The sequence below is a fragment of the Marmota marmota genome, unplaced genomic scaffold (genome assembly GCF_001458135.2).
Source record: "Marmota marmota marmota unplaced genomic scaffold, marMar, whole genome shotgun sequence".
NCBI classification, from domain to species: domain Eukaryota; kingdom Metazoa; phylum Chordata; class Mammalia; order Rodentia; family Sciuridae; genus Marmota; species Marmota marmota.
The window spans coordinates 7368490-7379570 of record NW_025999960.1 but is presented as its reverse complement, the minus strand read 5'-3'; the positions used below and the strand labels follow the sequence as shown (position 1 = coordinate 7379570).

General features: G+C 33.3%; 1 protein-coding gene across 2 annotated transcripts in view; it reads right to left on the bottom strand.

The window, feature by feature from the left end:
* Positions 1–11081, bottom strand: part of Lrrk2 (leucine rich repeat kinase 2) — a 127686-nt gene that overhangs the window by 39170 nt on the left and 77435 nt on the right. For both annotated transcript variants that reach the window (XM_048802542.1, XM_015493229.2), the window contains exons 32-38: positions 10454–10655; positions 9334–9422; positions 4357–4544; positions 3651–3805; positions 2503–2649; positions 1891–2082; positions 988–1134 (exon numbers count right to left, since the gene is read on the bottom strand). In XM_048802542.1, the coding sequence (XP_048658499.1) occupies positions 988–1134; positions 1891–2082; positions 2503–2649; positions 3651–3805; positions 4357–4544; positions 9334–9422; positions 10454–10655 (1120 nt within the window). The remainder of the gene's footprint in view (positions 1–987; positions 1135–1890; positions 2083–2502; positions 2650–3650; positions 3806–4356; positions 4545–9333; positions 9423–10453; positions 10656–11081) is intronic.

The following is an 11081-nucleotide window of genomic DNA, read 5'->3' as shown; positions in this document are numbered from 1 at the left end:
AAAAAAAAAAAAAAAAAAAAAAAGAGAGAGAGAGAGAGAGAGAGACAGACTTGAATATGGAAGCCAGGATTAGACAGGCAGTCAGTGTAGATAGGTAAATCGAGTCAGGTCGATCTAGGAGGCCAATTTTGAGTGAGTCTGGGAAGTTGGAGACTGTCCCCTGAGGGATCTTATCCAGAACCTGCTTCTGCTTCAACTTGTTACCAAGGTAACCTATCCCAGGAATTTCTCCTCCCTACAGGGAGCTATAAGGTTGTTAAAGTGTCCTTGTCTGCTCTATCCTGCCTTTCCCCCTTCAGCCCACCAGCTTCCCACCTTTTGACCATCCCACTGAGCATTCCTGGGACTAGCAGGAAGAAGAAAGATAAGAGGGGAAAGGCAAGAGAACAAAGGAAGCCTAGGACAGATAAAAAGGAAAGAACACTTCTTTCTTGGGATACCAGGATACCAGCTATGGCCCCTTCTCCCTCGTGGGAGAAGTCTGTGTTACCCCTTTTTAAATAAACCCTGCTTTATATGCTTGCCTTGGCGTGCTTCTCTAATGTTCAAACTTCAACATGTGGGGAAGCAGGACTCGTCACCAATAACCATCGGTATGTATGAGTAATAAAACTGCTGCTATGACTACACAGAGGTATTTTTACTTCACTTATGCTCCCCCTGACCTTTGGAACTGGAAATTGAACTAAAGGAAAATAAGAAAGGGCTACTTCACTTAACTGAAAACCTCCTCATCTACTTCCATTTGTGCTTCCATGATACTCCCATCTTCTTTTGGATCCTAGTCTACATTAGTATGCACAAAGAAAATTCTAGAACTGTAACATGATATTATATTAAAATATATCAATCCAAATGAAAAACATTACATGAAATGTATGACGTTACTAAAAATCTATAACAGTAAAATGATATGTGGACATTTTCTAAATTGTAAGGAGGAAACTGCATCCTAATTTTTATTCTCAAAATAATGAAAGTAGTTACCTAAGAGAAACTCTGGAGCTTGTTCAAATTCCAACTCATCATTATTCAACATAATATTTCTAGGCAGGTCAGCAAGAATCAAGTCAGGAGCAATCTGAGATATTGGAATAGTAAGTCTTGGTTGGTCTGGATTTACTAGGAGGTCTCCTGAGAATTATGTAAAAGATTTTTTTTTAAAAAAGAACATTTAAAGAAACAGAAATTTGTTTTTGCAAAAAACATTACTTATTTTCTATCCTTTTTATCCCTCCCTCAGTTTTTCTTATCATCCTAGATTTTTTTAGAAAAATTGAGAAATTGAAAAATAAAATCTGAAAATTTATTTAATATAAACCTACTTAGAATTTCAAAAATTCATTCATTAGGTAACAGAATTCAGAACTGCCTTAGCCTCCATGACTTCTGATCTGGAAATTATTTAAAATAAAAATAGAGATATTTTTTATAAAATAAATATTTTATAAAATAAAATTTATAAAATAATTTATAAAATAAAAATAGAGATTTTGTTTAAACTAGAGATATTTTTGCCACATCTATGAAGCAACTATCATATGGCAAAATGTTGGTAAATTATGTCCATGTATTGTACTCTTTTTAACAATTCTATGAGATAGATTTGTTAGTACTTTTGTTTCACAGATGAGGTTACATCATTCCAAAAGCAAGCATTCAAACTCTCAAAACAACATTTTCAAAACAGAGAATGCAAAATTTTATTGTTAAAAATAAATTTTTCTGAATTGCCACTATTAAATATACTATTTAATATAAATATATTAAAATATATTTAATTGAATATAGTATCTTTCAACTGATCCCTATAGATAAAGATAATTTTTACATAAAAAAGTCACTTCATTTTTAAACACCTGTAAGTTGTATGAGGGTACACCACCATACCTTCTTCTGCTTTCTTCATCAAGTCATCAAGTAAGATTTTCTGATGTTCTTCACCATCATTAAAACTGTATAATGCCCATTTCTTCAACAGAGTTTCTCCTTCACCACAAATATCAATCTCCAGCAACCCAGGAAACCATTCCTCCATGAGAGAATCGATGTGGTCCACAACTTGGCCCAGAAGAATACAGCCTGCAGAATTCATATAAGAGCTCATCAACCCATACTGCTGTGAAGCTAGGCAAGTTGTTATTTTGAAAGTTGTTGGAAAGTTGTTGTTTTGATTTGGTTTGAGTGTTTTTAAGTCAGGGTCTCACTACACTTGAATTCCTCCAGCCTCATCCACCCAAGTAGCTTGGGTTTCAGGTGCATGTCATCATGCTCTAGTTCTGGAAAGGGCTATTTGTGTTTGATTTTGCTTATGATACAACTTTTTCATTTTTATTGGTTCTTTTTAGTTATAAATAACAACAGGATTCATTTTGACATGATTATAAAAGCATGGATATATTTGTTCTAATTCAGTCCCCCGTACTTCCCCTTTTCCTCCTCCCCTTTAAAGTTTAGATTTCTAAGAGGGTACAACTCAAAGTTTCAAATTAATTTGCTTACCTTTTCTACAAGAAGGAACTGTAATTTTTAAGAAGCTCTCTGGGTGATTGTCTAAGACTTCAGATCCTACCAAACAGTAAGCTTCAGGAGACCAATTCAAATAGATGCCTTGTCTCCAGTACATTCTGTTTGGGCGAAGTGCTCGCTCTGCAGGGAAGTGAAGAGGATCCAAATATATTTATTAATTATTAACTACTTGGTAAGTTAAAAAGAAAAGCTACTGCCCACACCTCAGGTAGCAGGAATACAGATATATTTATTTAAAGAAAGTGTTTGGTTGTTAATGAGTCCTCATCATATTCATTAAATTTTGTATTAAATATTTTATTCTTAATTTTGCAATAAAATAAATCAAATGTCCTTTAGAGTTCTTAAGACACATTTCAGGCACATGCTGGTAATAAATTTGATATGATTAACATATATGAAGAAAGAGAGTCATAAATAAGTTGTGATAAGTTATGAAAAGTTTATTTTCATACTCTATTAAGGTCATTTAGGAACTAGCTATATGTTAATTCCAAGCAATATAAGATTTATTTTATAAGTCTGCCTTTGGACCAGAAAAAAATTATATTTCTCCCCTTGGAGTATTAAGACATTTTTTATTATAATTTTTTAAAATAATCATTATAAACACCCATTGTTGTTCTTTTTTGTAAATTCCTCAGAGATTATGCAGCAGAATGGAGATGTGACAGTCTGTATCCTGAATGGTCAGTACCTAATACAGTTGTCAAGTAAAACTCCCCTCCTATGCAGTGCTCCCTTCTTTTTGTTACTGTTTCTTCATCTGTATGTTCTGTGTGTATGTGCGTGCATACACACACTTGTGTATTTAAACCTAGGACTCCTGTTAATCCCACTTTTTAAAATTATAGCTTCTCGTTTGCTGTGGCATGGAAAGAAAGAAATTAATTTAGTTGTTGGAAATGTGTCTAACATGAAAATAGGCTTCAGTAAGGACCTGAGGACTTTACTTCCATAAAAATTCCATGAGTTTACATGTGTTTATATATAATGACCTCTTTGGAGTTTTCTGAGCTTATTTCTGAATTCAATTGCCTTCCAAACAAGTAAACTCTGGGGAAAGGACAGTATTTTTCTCCTTAATTTATCGAAATATTAAGTCTTCTTTAAGTACATACCTCTTCCTGAAAGCATGTAAGGTGAAATTTCAAGTAATCGATTGATTAATCTTGACCAAAATCCCATTGGAAAATAAGGCATTTCATACAGTCGAATGATAATTTCTGAGTTCTCACAATGGGGAAGTTCTATCACAGGTCTGTGGTCCGACAAACTAAAGAGAAAAGTACAACATCATTGTACCTTTAGAAAATACCCAACCATATTGGGTGAAGTACTTTATTACTCAAAGTCAGTGAAGATAACTGTTCCAAGAAACTGCACCTTATTTATAATATTCTTTTGCAATATGCTCTTCCTACATTAAAAATTCAATGATCATTGCTCAGATGTAATAAGTGTATGATTTTTTCAATAATACTATATACAGTAATAAATTATTATAATTAGTTATACATAGACAAATATTAAGATTATATATAACTTGAAAAAGCATAAGTCCTAGAAAAAAGTATATATCTATACTTAGAACTGTCATCCACCGATCAGAATAATTTTCACTTTAACATCATATTTCACTATATATTTAGTATCAGATACAATGTTTCCATTAAAAATATGTGCTGTATTTATGTAGGAAGTTTACAAAAGGAGTAAAAAGAAATTTAGTATATCTATTATGCAACAAAATCACCATTACAATTAAAACAATATAATAAATGGTAAATTTCCAAGAAATTAAATTTTTAAGGGTTTTTTTTTTACCTGCTTGGAACCAGCAAATATTCTTCTCCTGTTGGCAAAGCAATCTGGAATTTTTCTAGGAGTTTAAAATACTGTGTCATGTAGTTCTTCGGAAATCTCCTTTTCTTTGAAAGAAATTTTTCCACATCTCTACGTGAAATAATTCCCTTAGGATGTTTTGGATAGCCTTCCACTTTTACTGTCAAAATCTGGAAGATTTAAACTCATAAGTCATCACCAGGATTTACTTTCTGAAATGTTTCAAATTTAAAGTTTTTCATGTCTCTTTGCTCGGTGAAAATGATTAGAACAGTCTGTCCAATACAACAGAAGACCTAATTTTTCTAGCAGCTTCTCAGTCTGGAAACCTAATGGGGCCTTCCTCCTTGAAAAACATTTATTAGCTTAAGAGAGTAAATTCAGATCAGAATTTATTGGGATTCTCTGAAATGAACCTTGAGATTTTGCTTGATTCAATTAACAGATCCATCTGATACCCTAGATTTGTACTGCAATCTTATCACTAATACATTCCTAGGGAAATTATCTTCCAAACTTTTATCACTGCAGGCTTACAGTAAAATCCTACTTGACATTCATATAATAGGAGAGGGCTTCCATCAATTGGAAAAGAGGCTGAGGAGTACAGGTTAGTGAGTCTCTAAGTAACTACTATATTTTGCTGGATTCTGTGTGCAAAATCTGGGGTAAGTCTGGGGTAAGGCTTGAGAATATGCTATTTAACAAGCAACCCAAATGATTTTAGCACAGAGACCTTTCAATGAGCTTTGATCATTGTCATAGCATTTATGAATCTGAATCTGGTTCAGAAGAATGCAAATTCAAATCTAGGCTGAACGACAAGCTATATGAACTTGGGAAAGGATTTGATTTCTTTAAGGGACAGTTTCCTTCTCTGTAAAATGAGAAAATGAAAGTGTCTTTTAGATTGCTGTGAGAATAAAATGACACATGTAAAGTTTGCAAAGTGTATATCACAATTTTTAGTATATAATAAGCCCTTATGTGCCATCTATGTACATATTTCAATTAATTTTTAGAAAATTTATTTGAAAAAGAGGTGTATGCTTCATATTTTAGTAGATTTATAATGTTTAAGGGATTCTTAAATAGGTGAAAGCATTATTTTTCATTTTCATGCAGCTAAGTAAAATACTAAATTGTAAAATCCTTAGGCCCAAGGACTTGTTTCACCCATCTCTACAGTTCTATTCTGGGTGTGTAATTTTTATTGAATCAATGAATGCATGATTGATTGGGCACACTGGCTTCTAATGACAATGGGCCATGGGCCACTGCATAGTAGAAATTGTAGTTTAGACTTTTCTCATGCTCTTACTTTATACAAGATCAGACTGTCCTTAAAATTTAGGAAGTGAGGCAAATGGTTTAACCATTTTAGTGTTTTTTTAAGTCTTAAGAACCTCTCTGGAAATCTTGTATCTCCAACCATACTTCACATTTTCTTTGTGGCACTCAGCATCGCCAGTATATTATATGTGGACTTATCAGTTTTTTTCCTCTAATTTGAATGCTAGTCTTATGCCTGCACAATTTTGTTAGTGCTATAAGCCCAGCACCAGAATAATATCTGGAACATAGTAAATACTGAATAAGTATTGTTGAATGTGTGAATTTTGAGTAAATGTGATTGGAGCACTTTATCCTACAGATAGTTTTAACATCACTGAAGTCAAACTAATTGGTTACAAATCATAACTCTGTCCATCAATTTCTTTATCTTCAACATGGGTACTAATAGCACCACTTAAATAGCTGTGGTGAGAATTAAATGAGGTCATCTTTGCGAAATGCAAAGTAACCCCCCTCATATGTTAGCCATTTTTATCTACTTATTTTACTTAGACAAATTCATTTTTATCTAACAGCAAGTTTTTATTAACAAAATCATTTTTAAAAGAGCCTGTACTTGATTTTCCTAGTAGATCTATAGTGTCTTACCAATATTTGTACTTGATTTTTCAAAGGTGGAAAACAATAATTTTTCTCTCCCTATACATGTACTACTCAGTCCATCAAGAAATGCATCCCATTTCCCCTCCCCTTCAATCTGGGCTTGTGGTTGCTCTGGCCACTAGAATGTAGCAGAATTGATGTTTTGCCAGTTTTGAGCCTAGCCTTTAACAGGACTAGCGACTTTTGCTTCATTTCTCTTGATAGCCTGCCACCATGTACCTTGTCTAATTACCCTGTGCTCTTCATTCAGGAAGCCCAACCCAGTCATGGAGAGGTCTCATGGAAGAGCACCAGTACCACCCAAGCCTAAGTGTAGCCTTCTGGGACTTTCCAGCCTCATTCAACAAATGAAACCAATTGAATGGCCATACCAACATCACGTGGAGCAGAACCACTCAGCTGAAACCAGCTAACACACAGAAGACTGAGAAATAATATGTTCTTGGTGTTTCAAGCCTCTAAATTTTGGGGTAGCTTATTACATGCTAATAAAATCTAAAACACTATCTTTTCACCTTTAAAATCCCCCCATACTATTCCTTCAACCTACTAACTACTGTATATACCTGCTAATTTATGCCCTTATTCAAGGAAAGAAACATTTCAAATTTTTTCCTGTATTTTCCCCGCATATTATCAAGACTAAATTTCCATGCAAGCCGATTAATGCTCCACCTGATTCTTGAATAGCTCTCTTTCATATTTTTTTATCATACAGTTAAATGAGTTTTGCAAACTTCTCCCTGCCTTGACAGAACCTTCCTTAATAAGTTAGTGACCTAACAGCTCAGGGTACATAGAGGGTAGGTGGGCTCATTAGAGCTTCTGCACCATGAAATTATTCCTGCCCTTGTCTTGATGATTCATGGAGGTGAACACCCCTATTTATTTCTGAAGATGAATATCAGACAAGTTGCTTTGCTTTCACATGGTTATTTATAGCTTTCCTTACCATTAAATCTAAGTGAAAATGACATTATATTTCAATTTATCAGCATAAATAAAAATGATGGTATTTACTTGGTAAGTTAATAACAAATTTAAATTATCATTTTACCAACATTCTAAGTATGTCTTTTGAAATAACTTTGAGCTGTTTGAATTCTTGATTTAATTTTCACTTAGATTAGCATATTAATACTATAATATGTTAAAGAGAAGGAGAACTTTTATGGAGTTTTGACTTAATTATCCTATAGAATCTTCAGAAATTTTATTGTGCTCATGATAGAAATCTGTTTTTGTTTTTGAAAGGATGATTCTAATACAAATCTCTTCCTTATTACACTATAGAGAACATGCTCACCCTAATATTATCTATACATGTTCCACTTCACATGGAAACATCACTCTTGGGGGTAAAGTTAGCCTTTTCCTGCCTGTGTGGAGATTCTGGTAGCTGCCTACAACAAAATCTGGAGGTTATATTTAAAACTCTCTTTACTCCCAGATATATCTATCTACATATATGTTTTAATTTTCTCCCTACCTGACACACTTTCCAAAACTACATGAGTACATTTTTACAGTTTTAAAGATGTTTTTTTCACTTCCTAGCATAATGTTATATAATTACATCAAATATAAAATTAGCTAATATTTACTGCTCACACAGAACTACAGAGGTAATTAATACAGAAGAAGCTATTGTTATCATGCTCATTTTATGAATGGATAAGGGCTTAAAATGTTAAGAAATGTTAGAAACTAGTATTTAGAAGATATGTCAACACAGATCAAGCTGAGTCTAGAGCATGTGCCTTTGGTTACATTACTGGTTCTGTTATCATTTAATAGATGATGAGTAAAATCACACTTTTCATGGCACACATGCAGAAGAATGAAAATCTAACCTAAAAATACATGACAAAATAGAAAAAACTGGCCCATTACAATTAGATGCCAATTACAATAATGTTTCAATATGCTCTCAAATCCCATAGTATAGGAATTAGCCTCCACTGAATTCTCTCTTCAAAATACCTTCCTTTATATCCTTAAATGGAATTTAGGAGTTAGTATTCAAGATTATTTGAGGAAACTTAATTATGATTTAATTGGAAGAGATATTTCTGATATAAAAATATATAATTATTTTAGGACCTCAGCAAGCCACAGGCAAAACTATAAATTTTGATCATAAGCAAGATAATTACCAATAAGTACATATCCTCCCCACCCCCAGCTCACTGCAGTTTATGATTAAGCTACACACAATCATTCTCAGCTGGAGGAATTTTGCACCCCCCAGAAAACTTTTTATCAACGTCTAGATTCATGTTTACTTGTCATAACTGGGAAGGTGCAGCCAGCATCCAGAAAGTATAACAAAAATGCTGCTATCATCCTATGATGTGCAATAAAGAACTATGTCAATGGTGTTGAGGCTGAGAAACTCTGAGCTCATGTGTTCTAATTTAGTGATTTTCTATGGTAAATGTATAAAGAAGAATTATTATAACTAATTAATAAAACTCATTGGCATTGGGTTATAAGTGGGAGAACTTATTTTCCATATGGAGTACAAATGGAGAAAAGAGAATTATAACCACCACCATCCAAAGTTTTCAAAAGCTTATATAGTTTAGACTATGCCCTTAAGAGTGGAAACTCCCCTCCATATTATCAAGGTAGAGGTTTCAACAGGCCCATCAACCCAATTTCCTCATATGTGTTTGCCCCAAGGATTTTCATAAGGCCTTTATTCATTGACCAGGTGAATAGCCAAACTGAACATATTATCAGGATCTAGAAAAGTGGCAAAGAATACAAGGTACAGTGTTTATCTGTGACTTGGAAACAGAGACACGAAAGTGAACTCTAAGATATCCTCTTCCATGAAGCTCTTTGAACAGTCTTCTCCATAAAGTATTCTGTAGTTTTCTATATTCACAATACTTTAACTGAACACAACTGCTAAGATGCTCAGTGCTCTGGGTGCTATCTGTTCAACTTTTCAATCTCTGCAAATCAAATGCCCCTAAAATGTAAGACACCAACCTGGGCCATGACTTTACAAAGCCACTTGGGTTCCACAAAATATAAGTCGCTTAACTGCAGTGCTGGGTCTTGAAAATGAAGAAGGACTCCTGTGCCAAAAATTCATCAAACAGTGAAACATGGAATCTAGAACATACGAATACTGAGGAGCTTTAGAGAAAGTCTAGTCCAACTACCTTATCTTACAGATAAGAAACTTTTAGCACAATTAGTGGCATCACTGGGACTAGAGGCTGGGCATACTGTTCCCAAGCTCAAAGTTCAATACTATAAATTAATTATTTTTGAACTATATAAATTGACCATATGTAAGCAAATTTCAGATAAATGCATTGAAGAACATATACTTATAAAAAATAAAAATCCATAATTTACTTTTCACTTTCTAAATGTACACTCCAAAGACTTATCTTATTTTCAATACAGATTTAAAAAAACACACACAACTTATCACAGTCTATCTGATTAAAGAATAATAAGAAAAGGGAATAGATTATCATCAACATTAGATATTTTTCATATAAAAGAATTCAGGGATCAAAAACAATTTCCCAGACACTTTCTCAAGATGCACAAATTAACTCCCACATTTTTAGCAAGATAATTCCAGGCAAAGACACAATTAGTGCTGCAGTTGGTTTACTATGAGATCCATGAGTGATGAAAACAGCAAGATTTGACAATCAGGAGCTGCGTCATCTCAGACAGCCTTCGACTCTAAATGACCCAGGAAAACCAGTGCAGTAAAAAGTATCCTTTACAGCATAAAAATAACCATGACATCCACTAAATTCATTTGACTCTATGAAAGGGTATGGGTATTCTCAGTGTTCAATAGCACCTGAACAGCAAAACCACACTCATGTGGGTTCAGGAACCCACGTGTTTTAATTCCTGCTCAGGAGTCCTTAGATGATTTCTAAATTATTTTTTCATGACATGATTATTATTCAACATCCATCCACATAATGATCTTCTAAAAATCAGTGGCCTGTTGTAAGAATTTTGTAGACATTCTCTTAAGTTGTAAATATAGTCTATACAAGATTCAGACACATTTTTACAAAGAACTATGACCACGTTTTGAAAAAAGAAATGTAAAACAAATAAACACACAAACCTGATTCATTTAGGAAGTGAACTGCATGAGGAAGCTCATTTTCATCTAACTGCAGCTGATTTTCTTTCACTAGTTGTAATAATCGTTTCCGATCAATTACAGGAAATTCGATTGGCACATTTTTACGCTCTGATAAAATGATTTTCTCAAGTTCTACATAGCAGTCTGGAATTAGCTGCCCAACGACAGGCTGATCTCGAATCTATAAAATTACAAAAGATAAGCTGTAAAAACCTATTTTATTTTGTATTTGTTTTGTAAATGCAGGGCTAATAGTTTTTATAGAAATGATAGATATATCATTCAGAAATATATGTGTGAACAAAATTGAGATACAATGTAAATCTATTTAAATTGTAATGAATAGAACATGAAATTGAAATAAGAAAAGTATGGACACAGGTCAATTTGGAAAGAACTATCAAGTCTATTTTATATACACTTTTTTAATTTTTATTTTTATTTGCTATTTGCACAAAAATATTTATCTAATCATCCGGATATTTCCTGGCCAAAAAAAAGATAAATTGATAACCATAACAAAAGGATTTTCTCTTTTCTAAAGCCTTAGGCTTATATGCAATCAACATGTTAGCATATGACATCAGTAACTATTAAAGAACTTTGG